This window comes from Gopherus evgoodei, chromosome 5, assembly GCF_007399415.2.
Source record: "Gopherus evgoodei ecotype Sinaloan lineage chromosome 5, rGopEvg1_v1.p, whole genome shotgun sequence".
Classification (NCBI taxonomy): domain Eukaryota; kingdom Metazoa; phylum Chordata; order Testudines; family Testudinidae; genus Gopherus; species Gopherus evgoodei.
Genome location: NC_044326.1, coordinates 75913999 through 75930397, shown reverse-complemented (window position 1 = coordinate 75930397; position 16399 = coordinate 75913999). Strand labels below are relative to the sequence as shown.

Below are 16399 nucleotides of genomic sequence, written 5' to 3'. Positions count from 1 at the left end.
TACATGACTTGCAAAAGTTACAAAACTTAAAAGGCTATGCTAACAATAACTAAAGTTACAAAGTTTGCCAAAAGGTTACAGAATTTAATGATCATACTAGCAATGACTGAAAAGTTACAAATCTTACAATCGCATTCATCTGGATTGAGCAGCTTTATATAACACTTTCTGAGTAGCAGCCGTGTTAGCCTGTATCAGCAAAAAGAACAGGAATACTTGTGGCACCCTAACAAATTTATTTCAGCATAGACTTTCGTGGGCTACAGCTCACTTCTTCAGATGCATAGAATAGAACACACAGACAGGAGATATTTATACATACAGTGTGTGTGTTCCATTCTATGCATCCGAAGAAGTGAGCTGTAGCCCACAAAAGCTTATGTTGAAATAATTTGTTAGTCTCTAAGGTGTGACAAGTACTCCTGTTCTTATAACACTTTCTCTCTCTCACATTTAGCAAGCGATTTCCTCGTGGACTGTTATCTGTTTTTCTGTAAATAATTTTAAAAGTTGTAGTTAGTATTAGTGTTAGTAGTTAGGTTTTAGCTTTGCTCCCACCGGGGACTGGGGCATGTCTTGGCCTCCAGGGTTCAAGCTGTGTGGATCCTGCCTGAAGCCCATGCTAAGGGGAGACTCACATGACTCCTGTCTGAAGTGCCAGAGAGGGGCACACCAGGCCGACAGGTGCAAGATCTGCAGGGGCTTCAAGCCCAGAACTAAAAAGGAGCGGGACTTTCGGCTGAAGCTCCTTTTAATGGAGTTGGCCCTTCATCCCCAGACAGCCCAGGCAGCATCTGATTCCGCGCTCGGTACTTCGGTGCACAACGCGCTGGCCTTGATGTGGGAGGCTTCGGCACCGAGTAAGGACTCAGTTAAGGAATCTCAATGGCACCACAATTCCCGAGCACCGAAGACGACCTCCAGTGCCAGCACAAGGCACCATTCCCATTCGCCAGTGCCGTATAAAAAGAAAAGAGCAGACAGAATGTGGAGCAAGCAGGTACCAGTGGGGTGCGTCCCGCATCAGGACACTCAGCCTAGGCCCCATCTATACTGGCACTGTTGACTTCAGTTTTGCGGGGAGGTCTGTCGAGTCTGGTCCTGGTGGACTCCCTAGTGCACGAGGATCTGGAGGATGACCTAGGCCTTCTGTCCACACCAGACACATTTGAAATGGCAGGGGACTTGATCACCATGAATGCACAGTCCCCTGCTCTGGCACTGGCACCAACTTTACAGAGAGGAACTATGCCATTCAAGGCAAGCCAGCATTGTTGTGGCACCGATCATTCTCGCCACGGCACCATTCCCCAGCACTGTTTCAGTCTGCACCGCCTTGGTCACTGAGATCGGACTATTCTTCGGAGTCGGAGGCAGACTTCTATGTCTCTAGGCTAGCCGGTACCGTTCTCAGCACCATCTGAGGCAGAATGAAGGTCAAGTGGTGCCTGTGGCAGGGGCCATCCCAGTGGCGCTTTTGGACATCGTGGGCCTACCATCAAGCCCAGGGGTTAGGCTCCAGATCCCTGTCAATGGCCTCAGAGGTTCGGATCCCTCCTTCAGCCACCTCGGTAACCCGGGAGTCTCCCCATTAGAAGGAGTCTCCCCATTAGAAGGAGTGGCGACACCTTGAGCAGCACAGGGGATATTGTTGGTGCCAGGTCAGTGCCAGGCACCAACGATATCCCCTGTGCTGCTCAAGGTGTTGCCACTCAGAGCAACTCTTGTGAGCCAGAGGGTCAAGAAGACACAGTGCCCCCAAGGGCGTCATCCTCTTCCTCCCCTATTATGCTGTCTGCTATAGACTTCAGAGCATGTCAGGACTTGCTTAGCAAGGTAGCCCAGAACCTAAATATGCAGGCAGAGGAGGTCTCTGAGGAGACTGATCCAATGGTAGACATTCTGGTCCTTAAAGGACCTTCAAGGGTAAGATTGCCCAAGACTATCCAAAACACCGCTAAGGTGTTGTGGCACACACCCGCCTCTGTCCCCCCATGTGGCCAAGGGGGTGGAATGCAGATACTTTGTGCCATCGAAAGGGTACGAGTGGCTCTTTACCCACCCGCAGCCAGGTACGCTGGTGGTGGAGGTGGCTAACCACAAGGAGCGGCAGGGATAGCTGGGGCCTACCCCCAAATCCAAAGATGCTAAGAAGCTGGACCTCTTTGGTTGGAAAGTGTACTGCACTGGGGGGCTCCAGCTTTGTATAGCAAATGAGCGGGTGGTCCTGGGCCGTTACTGCTACAACTCCTGGAATACCTTGGCCATGTTCCAGGAATTGCTCCCCATAGACTCCTGCTCCGAGTTTGGCACAGTCTTGGAGGAAGGCAAGGTAGTCGCAAGGACCTCGCCACAGGCCGCCTTGGACTCGGCAGATTCAACTACCCGCATGATGGCTACTGCCATCGCCATGAGGCACAGCTCATGGCTTCAGGTCTCAGGGCTCCCTCATGAGGTCAGAATACTATCCAGGACCTTCCCTTTCACTGCTCTGGGCTCTTCTCAGAGCAAAGAGACTCTTGGCTTCTGGGCTTGGAGATTCGCAGGCAACTCCCCAGCAGAAGCTGTTCAAACCTCAGCCCGCCCCCACGCTTTTACTCTGTTCCTCTCAGACAAGATTATAATAGGAAGCGGGGAAGGAGTAGCAGATGGCGCTCTGCTCAGTCCTCCTCTGGCCACAGCCAAGCGGTGGCAAAACAGCCCTCGGCCTCAAAACCAAACTTTTGAAAATGCACCTGAGGATGGAGCACCAGCCCAAATCACGGATCCTTCCCCTCTCTTTGTGAATCATCTATCTCATTTCTACTCTGCCTGGTCTCAAATAACCTCAGACCAATGGGTTTTGAGCACTGTAGAATTGGGATAGTCTACCAATTCTGTTCTTTCCCGCCTTTCCACCCACCCTCCACGTCCCTCTTCAGGGACCCTTCTAGTGCAGGAGATGCAAATGCTCTTGCAACATGAGGTGGTAGAGGAAGTTCCTCTGGAGTTCAGGGGCAAGGGTTCTACTCCCATTATTTCCTAATTCCTAAGGCCAAGAGTGGGCTCAGGCCCATTTTAGACCTGCAAAACTTCAACAGATTCATGAAGAACTTGAAGTTCCACATGATCTCCCTGGCTTCCATCGTTCCCTCTCTGGATCTGGGGGACTGATACGCTGCCTTCGACTTGAAGGACATGTACTTTCACGTGTCCATAATCCCATCCCACAGATGATACCTTCGATTTGTGGTCAACAACATCCACTACCAGTTCACAGTCCTCCCCTTTGGCCTATTGGCAGCCCCTTGAGTGTTCACCAAGTGCATGGCAGTCGTGACAGCCTTTCTGAGGAAATAACAGGTTCAAGTATTCCCGTAGCTGGACAACTGTCTAATCAAGGGTCGTTCTCGGGCCCAAGTGGAGGATCACATGAGCGTTGTGCGCATGACTTTCCTCAGGCTCGGCCTCATCCTGAACATGGCAAAATCAACCATAACCCCCACTCGAGGATAGAGTTCATTGGGGCTCTCCTAGATTCCACCCTGGCCAGGGCTTCTCTTCAGGAAGCTTGTTTCCTTCCCATGAATGCCATCATAAAAGATGTCAACAGATTTCCCAGCATGACTGCATGGAATTGCTTAAAATTGCTTGGGCATATGGCAGCTTGCACATCTGTGGTACAGCATGCCAGACTGCAGCTATGTCCCCTTCAGGCATGGCTAGCCTGAGTTTACAAGTCAAACCAAGACCATCTATATAGGTTGGTCACTCTTACTTCCCAGGTTCTCGAGTCCCTATGATAGTGGGGACCCACAAACAGTATGTGCGGGAATACCCTCCTCCAAACCTCAGCCAACGCTGTCACTAGTCACAGATGTGTCAGCGATGGGATGGAGAGCGCACCTAGGCGATCTCAGGACTCGAGATCTGTGGTCCAGACAGAACTTTCGCTGCACATCAACGTCAAGGAGCTGTGTGCGATGCACCTCACTTGCTAGACATTTCAAACCCATCTATAGGGCAGATTTGTATCAGTACTGACAGACAATATTCTGTATAATGTTCTATATAAGCCAAAGGTGGTGTTCACTCCTCTCCCCTGTGTCAGGAAACCCTCAAGCTGTTGGAGTTCTGCATTACCCACTTGATAGAATTGGAGGCCTCGTATCTTCCGGGTTCGCTGAACGAACTGGCCAATCACCTCAACAGGTCTTTTCACGGCCACGAGTGGTCTCTTCACTCCGACGTCACCATCAATATTTTCCAGATAGACCTGTTCATGACATGGCACAACAGGAAGTGGCAGCAGTTCTGCTGCTTCCTGAATCACAGCCAGGGCTGGCTCGCGGACGCCTTTCTCCTGTCCTGGAAAGGGTGCCTATAGTATGCATTCCCGCCATTCCCACTCATCCACAAGGTCCACATCAAGGTCTGATGAGACAAGGCATTGTTAACCTTGATAGCACCAGCATGACCACGTCAGCACTGGTTCACCATGCTGCTGGACCTGTTGGTGGATACGCATATAACTCTGCCCCTTATTCCGGAGTTGATCACACAGGACCACGGCCACCTCGAGCACCTCACCCTAGAGTCTCCCCATCTCACAGCATGAAAGTGCCATGGCTGAACCTGTTAGAACTCCTGTGCGCAGATTCCATTAGGCAGGTGCTCCTTCTATGCAGGTCTTGATTCCCTTCATCTTGGACTATTTACTTCATTTAAAGCAGCAGGCACTGGCAGTATTGTCAATGAAAATGCACCTGGCCACATTTCAGCTTTCCATCCTGGCTCAATAGACCGTTCAGTATTTGCTAACCCTATGGTTGGACACTTCCTCAAGGGGCTAGACATACTGTACCCTCAAGTAAGAAAGCCAATTCCCCCATGAGATCTTAATCTGGTGCCCTCGAGACTGATGGGCGCTCCCTTTGAGCCCCTGGCGACTTGCTCTCTCCTTTACCTCTCTTGGAAGGTGGCATTCCTCATGGCTATGACTTCGGCTAGGAGGGTATATGACCTCAAGTCCCTGACATACGAGCCCCCTTATACTGTGTTTTACTAGGACATGATGCAGTTTCAGCAACACCCAGCTTTCCTCTCAAAGATGGTGTCAAGGTTTTTTCCCCACGTTGAACTTTAGGGTACAAAAAGTGGGGACCTGCATGAACACTTTTAAGCTTAATTACTAGCTTAAATCTGGTACGCTGCTACCAGTCAGAATTTAGTGTCTGGCACACTTTCTGTTCCCCCAAAACTTTCCCTGGGGAACACAGATCCAAAACCCCTTGGGTCTTAAAACAAGGAGAAATTAATCATCCCCCTCCTTTTCCCCCCAGACTTTCCCCTCCCTGGGTTGCCTTGAGAGGCTTCACACAGATCCAGACTCCTTGGATCATAAAACAAAGAGGAATTAACCTTCCTCCTCCTTTTCCCCCCACCCATCCCTGGTGAGTTCAGACCCAATCCCTTGGATCTTAAAACAAGGAGAAATTAACCATCCCCCTCCTTTTCCCCCCAGACTTTCCCCTCCCTGGGTTGCCTTGAGAGGCTTCACACAGATCCAGACTCCTTGGATCATAAAACAAAGAGGAATTAACCTTCCCCCTCCTTTTCCCCCCACCCATCCCTGGTGAGTTCAGACCCAATCGCTTGGATCTTAAAACAAGGAAAAATCAATCAGGTTCATAAAAATAGAGCTTTTAATTAAAGAAAGAAAAGATAAAAATTATCTCTGTAAAATCAGGATGGAAAATGCTTTACAGGGTACTCAGATTCATATAGACCAGAGGGACCCCTCCCAGCCTTAGATTCAAAGTTACAGCAAACAGAGGTAAAAATCCTTCCAGCAAAAGCACCATTTACAAGTTGAGAAAACAAACATAAGACTAATCCGCCTTGCCTGACTATTACTTACAATTTTGAAACATGAGAGACTGGTTCAGAGATTTGGAGAATGTGGAATGATGTCCCTCCCATCCCTCTCAGTCCCGAGAACAAACAATGAACAAAAACAGAAAGCACAAACAAAGACTTCCCTCCACCAAGATCTGAAAGTGTCTTGTCCCCTTATTGGTCCTATGGTCAGGTGTCAGCCAGGTTTACTGAGCTTCTTAACCCTTTACAGGTAAAAGAGACATTAACCATTAACCATCTGTTTATGACAGATGGTTTCGCAATTTCATATGAATAAGGACATTTTTCTGCCAGTGTTCTTCCTTAAGCTACATGCCAGTAACGGAGAACGTGTGCTCCATTCCCTGGATGTCAAATGGGTGTTAGCCTTTTACATCAAGTGGACAAAGCCATTTAGGAAGTCAGCCCGCTCTTCATAGCAATTGCAGAGAGGATGAGAAGGCTACCAGTGTGATCCCAAAGGATCTCTTCTTGGATCATGACTTGTATCAGGGCATGCTGTGACCTAGCAAAGATGCCAGTCCCACCGTGGACAGCTCACTCCATGAGAGTGCAAGCTTCATCTGCAGCTTTCCTGGCGCAGGTCCCTGTTCAGGACATCTGCAGGGCAGTAATGTGGTCATCTGTTCACACCTTTACATCACACTATGCCATCACACAGCAGGCTAGAGACAATGTCTCATTTGGTAGAGCTGTGCTATAGTCTGCAACTCAGTGAACTCCAACTCCTCCTCTGGGGGAATACTTGGGAGTCACCTACTTGGAATCGACGTGAGCTATCACTCAAAGAAATAAAACAGTTACCTACCTTTCGTAACTGTTGTTCTTTGAGATGTGTTGCTCATGTCCATTCCAAGATCCACTTGCCTCCCCTCTGTCAGAGTATCTGGCAAGAAGGAACTGAAGAGGCAGTGGGCTGGCAGGGACCTATATACACCGCCAGGAGGGCACCACTCCAGGGAGCTCCACAGTTGTCCCAACGGGTACTACTAGGGGAAAAACATTCTGATTGTGCACACAGCGCACACACACCTACTTGGAATGGACATGAGCAACACATCTAGAAGAACAACAGTTACAAAAGGTATGTAACTGTTTTTTATATTAGCTTGGAGATGAGAGGTAGATTAAAAACTGGCCAAAAGATTATAAAAAGGGCACTAATAATATTAGTGATAGCCATCACTAGTTTGTAATTGAATTTTATGATTGGAAATGTTTGCATATAAGCAGGCTAGTTATTTGAGTCATAAACAAGAGTAGTAATTGATGAATTGCACCAAAATTTCACTTTTCAATCTGCTCTCATGTCTATTTTATCCAATGGTACAACGGGGAGTTAGAATTTGCTTTTACAAACTAATGTTGCTTAATACCCATGGCCCAGTTACCCAGCAGTGGCTAGATTACAAAGAAACATAAGAATGCTGACACCGAGCATTGTCACTCCTAACTTTATTAGGTGCTTAGACAGTTACTGGGATTCCCAAAAGTCTGAGTTTAGCACCATATACAATTAATGGATAGAGAGAGGCACCTCAGAATGGGATTTACAAAAGGCAGCACGTTAAGTCTCTTATGCTAGATATCTCTGTGGGAGATATTGAGGAGGGGGGTGTTTCCTGAGTGTCTCCACTGTGAATAAACACTTCAAGGAATGGAGCCAGAGTGAATGAGCATGAGACTGATGCTGTAGCCTGGTGGTTAGAGTACTCTTATGATGTGGAAGACCTAGAATCCAGTCCCTTGCGCCAGTGAATTTTTTTAATTTATTCCCAATGGAACAACTTCAACAGGAGAGACTGAGGGAGCCCATGTCAAAATATCGCAATGTCCAGTGGTTAGAGCACTTACCTGAGAAATGACAAATTCCTGTTCAAATCCCTTCTTCCCCTCAGGTGGTGGGGGGACTTGAACCAGAGATCTGCCACCTCCCAGGTGGGTATCCTGACCACTGGACTAAAAGTTAAGAGGGAGTTCCTTCTTCTCTCCCTGGCTGTTTTGTGGAAGCTCATTTATAGGGGCCCAATCTGGCAGACAGGCTTGGAGCTACTAGATTGGGCCTTGCTGGTGAGTTAGGTAGAGGAACACCTCTCTTCTTCAGGTTACAGCATCGCTCTGGGACTTGGGCAACTAGATATCAAGAGTGGACTGCAGTGTGCATGAGCAGGGGCAGATACGTAGGCATCTAGGAAACTTTTGTTGCAAAAAATTAGGTGCTGAGCTAGTATAAGCACCTGCACAGATCAGTAGCAGTTGAGTTGGGGATTTGTGAATCCCAATGGGACCTGGTTCTAGGATTTAGGCACCTAAAGTTGTAGTTAGGCACCAGAGTCCTTTTGTGAATCTAGCTCTAAAAATTTTCAGGTTTTTTCCCTCTTATATTCCATTATTTTACCAAGGACTGAAATTCAGTTTACTAGATCGTAATTGCCAGGATCACTTTTTTCCAAGTTTTGTACCACATCTGTCTTTTTTCCAGTCTTCTGTTATCTTTTCGGTTCTCCATGACTTCTAGAAATAGGCAGTGGTTCAGGGTTTTACTTAATCCCCTTCAAGTAAAACTTTACTAACATAATTCAATGGGTTATATATAAAGAAGTGTTAAATACATGTACAAATTATATCAGTAATTTGGAAAAAAGTAAGTTTTGCTTGCATTAGTGTGCTGTATTTTAATATGATCATAGTGACCAGATATCCTGGCTTACCAGAATGTTTCCATATTGGGATTTGTCCTATTGTCACAGTAGGTTTTATTAAAGTAGGAGTTTGATCTTGTTTTAGTTAAGCCTCCTGGATATATGGTCACCCCAAAGGACTTCTGCCCATTCCCACTGCATGCTTGTGTTGGCTTCACACACAGATTGACTTTCAGCTGCCTGGCCCCTTTAGAGTCACCTGCCTCTCAGCTGATCAGCATAAGGACGGAAGTCATATCTGCTCCTGGCTACAGCTGAGAGGAGTGCGCTGCATCACAAAGGGATGAGGATCTTAAATCCCATATCCGCCAGGTCTTTTGGGAGAGGTAAAGGGTAAGACAAGGACCAGGAAAATGGGCAGGAGAAGAAAACAAAAGAACAGAAAATGCAAGAGAACGACAACAAGAAGATACAGATGGAAGCAGCAAGAAATGAGGTATGACTTGGAAATGGGTGTTGGTAGGGGATAATAAAGGATAGACCAAAGGGGAGTGGGAGGCGGTATTAAAAATTAATATGGTAAATGATTGGGTTTTGAGAAGTAAATATACTAAACAATAAGACCAGCAGCTACAGTTGTGTGGAGTTAGATCAGAGAGCTAGCAATGAAACCCAATCTTTTTATATATTTGGTTTGGCTGTATGACTGCATCTCAAATTTGTGCTAAAAATCTCATCCTTCCTCAAGCCCTCTCATATTGAAAGCTTTATAACGTGTGCTGTGTGATACTCTACACTAAAGTGAGATCACAGAGCAGTAGAAAGAAAAGTGACACAATACTGCATTATGATTGATGTTGCAGCCATAAACAATAGCAACCAAAATACCCATTAGCTGACCTGAATGATAGTCCATATTGAGTATCACTGATAAAGCAATGGATAATGTGATTTTATAATGGTGGTATAGTGATGTTTTATGGTACCTATTTTTTTTTAGACTTTTATTACTCCCTAATTACTCCAGTCTCCCTCCTTTTTAGTTTTCTTATTGAAGACAAACATGAAAATTTAAGTATTTCAGCAGAGGTCATGTCCCTCTTTATATTATATAGTAAGGCCATTAATACATATTTTCCCCAAAGTATATTTTTGAAAGTCCTTGATACTCACCTCACACTTTGGTTGGACAAACTGGAGAAATGGTCTGAAGTAAATAGGATGAAATTCAATAAGGACAAATGCAGAGTATTCCACTTAGGAAGGAACAAGCAGTTGCACACAATGGGAAATGACTGCCTAGGAAGGAGTACTGTGGAAAGGGATCTGGGGGTCATAGTGGACCACAAGCTAAATATGAGTCAGCAGTGTAACACTGTTGCACAAAAGCTAACATCATTCTGGGATATATTAGCAGGAATGTTGTAAGCAAGACACAGAAGTAATTCTTCCACTCTACTCAGCACTGATTAGGCCTCAGCTGGAGTATTGTGTCCAGTTCTAAGCGCCACATTTCAGGAAAGATGTGGAGAAATTGAAGAAAGCCAAAGAAGAGCAACAAAAATGATTAAAAGTCTAGAAAACATTATTTATGGGGGAAGATTGAAAAAATTGGGTTTGTTTAGTTTGGAAAAGAGAAGACTGAAAGGGGACATAAGTTTTCAAGTACATAAAAAGATGTTACAAGGAGGAAGGAGAAAAATTGCTCTTAACCTCTGAGGATAGAAAAAGCAGCAATGGGCTTAAATTGCAGCAAGGGAGGTATAGAACATTAGGAAAAACTTCCTGTCAGAGTGGTTAAGCACTGGTATAACTTCCTGTCAGAGTGGTTAAGCACTGGTATAAATTGCTTAGGGAGGTTGTGGAATCTCCATCATTGGAGATTTTTAAGAGCAGGTTAGACAAACACTTTTCAGGGTTGGTCTAGATAATACTTAGTCCTGCTATGAGTGCTGGAGACTGGACTAGATGATCTCTCAAGGTCCCTTCCAGTCCTATTGTCATGGTATAATTTCCCACTCTGAACCTTAGCATGCAAAAGATGGGCTACCAGCATGAATTCCTCTAAGCTCAATTACCAGTTTAGTACTTGTAGCGCTGCCACCAACCAGGAATTCCAGTGCCCGGTACACTCTAGTCCCCCCAAAACCTTGCCCGGGGACTGCCAAGACCCAGACCCTCTGGATCTTAACACAAGGAAAGTAAACCCTTTCCCTCACCGTTGCCTCTCCCAGGCTTCCCCTCCCTGGGTTACCCTGGAAGATCCCTGTGATTCAAACTCCTTGAATCTTAAAACAGGAAAATTCACCTTCCCCTCCTTCTCTCTCCCCCTCCCAGACTCTCCTTCTCTCTCCCCCTCCCAGACTCTCCCTGAGAGAGAAAGTAATCCTAACACAGAGAGAAAATTAACCTTTCTCTCCCCTTTCCCTCCTTTCTCCCCACCAATTCCCTGGTGCATCCAGATCCAGTCCCTTGGGGTCTCACCAGAATAAAAAAACAATCAGGTTCTTAAACAAGAAAAGCTTTTAATTAAAGAAAGAAAAAACAGTAAAAATTATCTTTGTAAATTTAAGATGGAATATGTTACAGGGTGTTTCAACTATATTCCCTCCCAGCCTAAGTGTACAAGTACAAATTAAAATCCTTTCAGCAAAATACACATTTGAACTCCTTCCAGCCAAATACACATTTGCAAATAAAAAAAACAAACATAAGCCTAACTCGCTTTATCTACCTAGTACTTACTATTCTGGACATATAAAAGACTGTATCAGAGAGATTGGAGAGAAACCTGGTTGCACGTCTGGTCACTCGCAGAACCCAGAGAGAACAACCACCAAAAACTAACGGCACACACAAAAACTTCCCTCCTTCAAGATTTGAAAGTATCCTGTCCCATGATTGGTCCTCTGGTCAGGTGACAGCCAGGCTCACTGATTTTGTTAACCCTTTACAGGCAAAAGAGATATAAAGTACTTCTGTTCTATTAACTCCTACTATCTGTTTATGATACCTATGATTAACTTTTTCTAACCATATCTTTTCTCTGAATGCCATAACTGATCCTGTGTATTCTATTTGATTCCCTTCCCCTTTTTTGCAGTATAGGTTTTATTTTAAACTCTTAATCTTTTGTGAAGCTCTTTATGAAACCACATTTGGCCACATCTTATAGCTTACACTTTTTTGTTTAGCAGTCTGTGCCATAATTGTCTCCTGGGATTCCCTAACCAACTTCCGTACTGGTGAATTTTAATATTTCTGTTTGTCATACATTACTTACTAGTCTCTTAACTCCAAAAAATTGCCTTTCTGAAATATACTATGCTAATACTGTTATGTTCTGCTATCCCATTTCTTATTATAGTGGTGAATACGCAGCTGTTATCACTGGTTCCAGGGTTTCCTAGGATTCTCACATTTTCAGTTGGTTTATACTTATCAGTAAGAAGTAGATCCAGTCTGACTTCACTAGTTCCTTGATTCCTTCCTTATAGATTGATAAAGTTGTTCTTAACATAAAGCTAAATATACACTAAAATGTTTATTTGACACAGAACTGGGTTCTGTAACCCATGAGTATGGAATCCTTTGGGATTTTGAGTATTTTCAGAGTTGGTTCAACTAATTTTTAGTGTTCTCCACCAGTCCTGGTGGTTTGTAGCAGATGCCCACTGTAGTTTGCTGTTTGTTTGTTCATTCATTGTATGTTCATGCCCAGTAAAGTATTCCATAACTTCATTGTCAGCTTGTTTCAACATACTTCTGATGGATATATAGTGCCACTCTTGCACCTCTTTTCTTTTTGCTGTGTAGATTGTACCCAGCTCTGTTTAGATTCATTTATAGGGATCATCTTGCCTTGTTTCCATTAGACCCACTGGATCATAGCCCATAATTTAGTATCATTTCTAATTGGTGCTTACTTCCAATATTCTGTATTTTCATAGATACTCAGTACATTTATTCTTTGCTTATTCTAAATCTTCTGTTGGAGAACAGCTCTCATCTTTGTATGCTGTGATATGCCCAGTTACACAAGGCCTCTAATCAATGTCTTGCCTTTAGCAATTTGTAATCATTTATTTAGTTTAACATGTTCTGACCCAAATTTCTTTTGAGAGGGTTCCTGACTCTGACTGTGAAATAGGATTTACATTTGTAAATACGCTGTGTACTGGATCTCCCTGATGTCCAGGTCATAGCCATTCTTCTATCTGACTTTGAGTGGTTTGTATTTTTGCAGGTGTTGGGGTGTTAAACAACTTATTGTATGCAGTTGGTGGTCATGATGGTCCTTTGGTTAGAAAAAGTGTTGAAGTATATGATCCTGCCACCAATACATGGAGGCAGGTTGCAGATATGAACATGTGCAGAAGGAATGCAGGTATATACTGTAGTTTAGATATATTGTTCTTTAAAATGCTATTAATGTGGCTATGTATCTGTTCTGTATCTGCTTCTACCTCTCTTTAATATTTTCTGCTTCTTTACTAAAGCCTCAAAATGGAAGGCATGATTTCACTGTGTAAGCAAGCAAATGGGTGTGCACTTTCTGTAAACTTCTATCTTATTGCAGCTATTTTCCTTTTTAATAGGGGTTTGTGCTGTATATGGCCTGTTGTATGTAGTTGGAGGAGATGATGGTTCCTGTAACTTGTCAACAGTGGAATATTATAACCCAACAACTGATAAATGGACAGTTGTGTCCTCTTGTATGAGTACTGGAAGGAGCTATGCAGGTAATGGGTATACGGTTTTTTTTAACTGCTCACAATTAATTTGAAAGTAGTACCTCAAGTGAGGTGTGTGACAAAACATCCAAAGAGTAAAATGTCCCAGGTAAAAATCTATTGCACTGAGAGACCTGTTTTTTAAAGTATATTTTTGTACAGTGCCTGATCCTGGTCCAGGATTAGGACTCTTAGGCACTATCATAATATAAACAATAAATATTTTTCTTAAATACATTTAAAAGCAAAATATTGTACTAAAACTGTGTGAAAAATCTGGTTGTTTTGGATAGCACACTTTATTTTCTTCTCGGTATTCACTAAGTACAATTTACATTAAAGCGGCTGGAAGCTTACTTTAGGGTCTGATTTTGAGGGGAGCAGGACTCTCTTTAAAGGAACCAGTCTCTGACACACTTTAAATGAGCCTGATCATTAGATGTGCTTGGCATCAACCCACTGAAAATCAGACCCCTTTAAGGATCTTGGCTTACATTTTTTGGAAAACAAAGCGTGTGTAATATAAACAAGTGCATGATAGAGATATTATGCTACTGATAATCAAACTGAGTTGATGGTGAAAGGTTAATTAGACCTTGGAAACTTGAACAACTTTGTATTGAATAACACAGGTTGAACATTTTGGGACATTTGCCTTAAATTAATGCACATATAGATATATATTTTTGATAGCTGTAAATCATTGTATGAAGTCTTGTATTTCTTCTAATACTTTTGGAAGTTGTCTTTTTTGAAAAGACGTGGTCAAATAACTTACACTTTAATCTTGTGATTTTCTTATTCTATAGGTGTTACAGTTATTGACAAACCATTATGAACAGCAAAAAGATTTTCAACTTAAGGTACTAAGGGCCGGCTTCAACAAGTGTTTTTGAAGTGACTGAGAATCAAAGCACTTCTCTACTTGTAGCTGCACATTGAGTCACAGTGGAAGATGTGACGGTCTGCAATTACGTACGACAGATAATGAAGATTACTCTAGGTAGAAGCAACGTGTAGGATTATTCTGCATTGAGCAGCAGCTGACTGAATTTTTATAAATGCTGGTGGACCACAGTTTTTATTTGCAAGGCCTTTAAACAAAAAAATCACTTTCAAAAGGACAAATTTATGTCAGTTGTGACTGACAAATGGATTATTCAGTGAAGAATGATAAAGTGATGTGTATTCTGGTGAAAGTAAATTTTTGTCTTATTTTTTCCCAGAGACTGTAGATCCATGAATTGTAAGTCTTCAGGATGGGTATTGAATCCCACCTCAATAGTACAAGCTGGCATGGGAGTAAACATGTATTTTTATAACAGTTTTCATTACATGAATATAGTGTGCATTTGTGTGTGTGTGAGAGTATAGGTTACTTTCCAGTAATACTCTTCAGAACTTTATTATATTATTTATAATTGGCAAAGTACTTGAATTATGCCAGTACTATGTTGTAAAACAGAGTTGTATTTTTTTTATAACAATGGTTAACACTAGTAAATGCCACTTAAAGAGAATGGAGAAGACACAGCATTTTTTGAATGGTATAATGCCAAAATCTTCTATTAAAAAGTTTAGTTGCCTGTATTTATTTATGATTTTTCTTTGTTTAATCTTGGTCATGTTTAGATGAATTCCTTTATTACCTTTTTATCAAAAGGTGATTATTTGGCATGAACATAACTGCAAGTTTATAATGAATGTATGGAACTCAACTGAGCTTGCATGGTATTAAGAACTGTCTGTGTGTAACTTAGCTGCTATTAACAAATATGAAAACTTACTGTATGTGCCCATGTTTGTAGAGCAACTCTCCTTTTTATTCATGGATGACCTTTTAAATATGACCAAAACTATTGTAATCTTTGAACTATTTTCTTTAAATAATAAAAGTTTGTATTTTTGTTTCATAATACTAATGAGTTGGTTAAAACTTGTTTTGAGAAACACAAGCTTCACAACAAATAAGTTTCTAAGATCAACAAACAGTCAAAAATTGTTTGGAAAAACATGTGTGAACCTAAATACAAGAATAAAATGTAAGTGATTTGAAGAGGGAACTGCCAGGCTGTAACCGTGCCTTTGTGGGTTACAACTGGGAATACCAAATTCAGGACAAACTGTTGAGAAATAGGGCAGAAAAACCCCAAAACTGGTTGTTATTCTCCCATGAGATATACCAAACTAGCAACAAAAGTAAACTTCTGTTTCACCCCACTGGCTAACAAGAAGCAGTTTCCTTAAGCATTCCAGTCCTGGATTCAACAGCCAGACACAAGAGTTAAAGATGAGTGGTTATTTAAAGCCAGTTTTATCAAACAAAAGGTTCTTCTGATCCCAAAGGACCATGTACCCAGGTTAATATACAACTTGGATCTTACCAAATAATCACGCTGTTGCCAATCCTTTAGTATCTAAAATCTAATGGTTTATTTATAAAAAGAAAGAAGAGAGTTAAAATTGGTTAAAGGAATCAAATACATACAATAAATGTGAAATTCTTGGTTCAGGCTTGTAGCAGTGATGGAATAAACTGCTGGCTTAAGTCAAGTCTCTGGTTGCTTCCAGATGATTGGAAGGTCCTCAGTCCCTCGGTTAGAATGCTCCAATTAGCATTAAGCCATAATCCAGAGGTTTGAGCAGGAAATAGGCAAAATGGAGATGTTTCCAGCACCTTTTATAGCTTCTCTCAAGTGAAGGGCATCCCATTGTTCTCACTGTGGAAAATTACAGGTAGAAATGGTGTTTGGGGTCCCAGGGGCATGTCACACGTCCATACATGATTTCGCTTAGTCATAGCAGGAAGTCCATTAAGTGTAGATAAGCATTTCCCATGGTCCACTGTGAGTTAAGTGCTCCTTGATGAGCCACTTAATTTGAACAGTCCCTTCAAGATGTGCAGGCTAAATACCTTGTGGGCGTTACCCCAGGAGCAAACATTTGAAATCAAGGTATAGAGCCAATACTCATAACTTCAAATACAAAAATGAGACATGCATACTAATAGCATAATCATATTCAGCAAAGCATAACCTTTCCATAGACACCTTACTTGACATTATTTATACAAGATTTGTTGTAATTATATAACAGTGCAACAATGATCTACATGGTCATAGTTTA

At 42.7% G+C, this 16399-nt stretch overlaps 1 protein-coding gene across 3 annotated transcripts in view; it reads left to right on the top strand.

The window, feature by feature from the left end:
• KLHL2 (kelch like family member 2) overlaps positions 1-15208 on the top strand; it is a 120662-nt gene extending 105454 nt beyond the window's left edge. For all 3 annotated transcript variants that reach the window (XM_030563390.1, XM_030563389.1, XM_030563391.1), the window contains 3 exons: positions 12787-12927; positions 13139-13282; positions 14083-15208. In XM_030563390.1, the coding sequence (XP_030419250.1) occupies positions 12787-12927; positions 13139-13282; positions 14083-14111 (314 nt within the window). In that variant the 3' untranslated portion in view covers positions 14112-15208. The remainder of the gene's footprint in view (positions 1-12786; positions 12928-13138; positions 13283-14082) is intronic.
• Positions 15209-16399: the final 1191 nt, after the last annotated feature.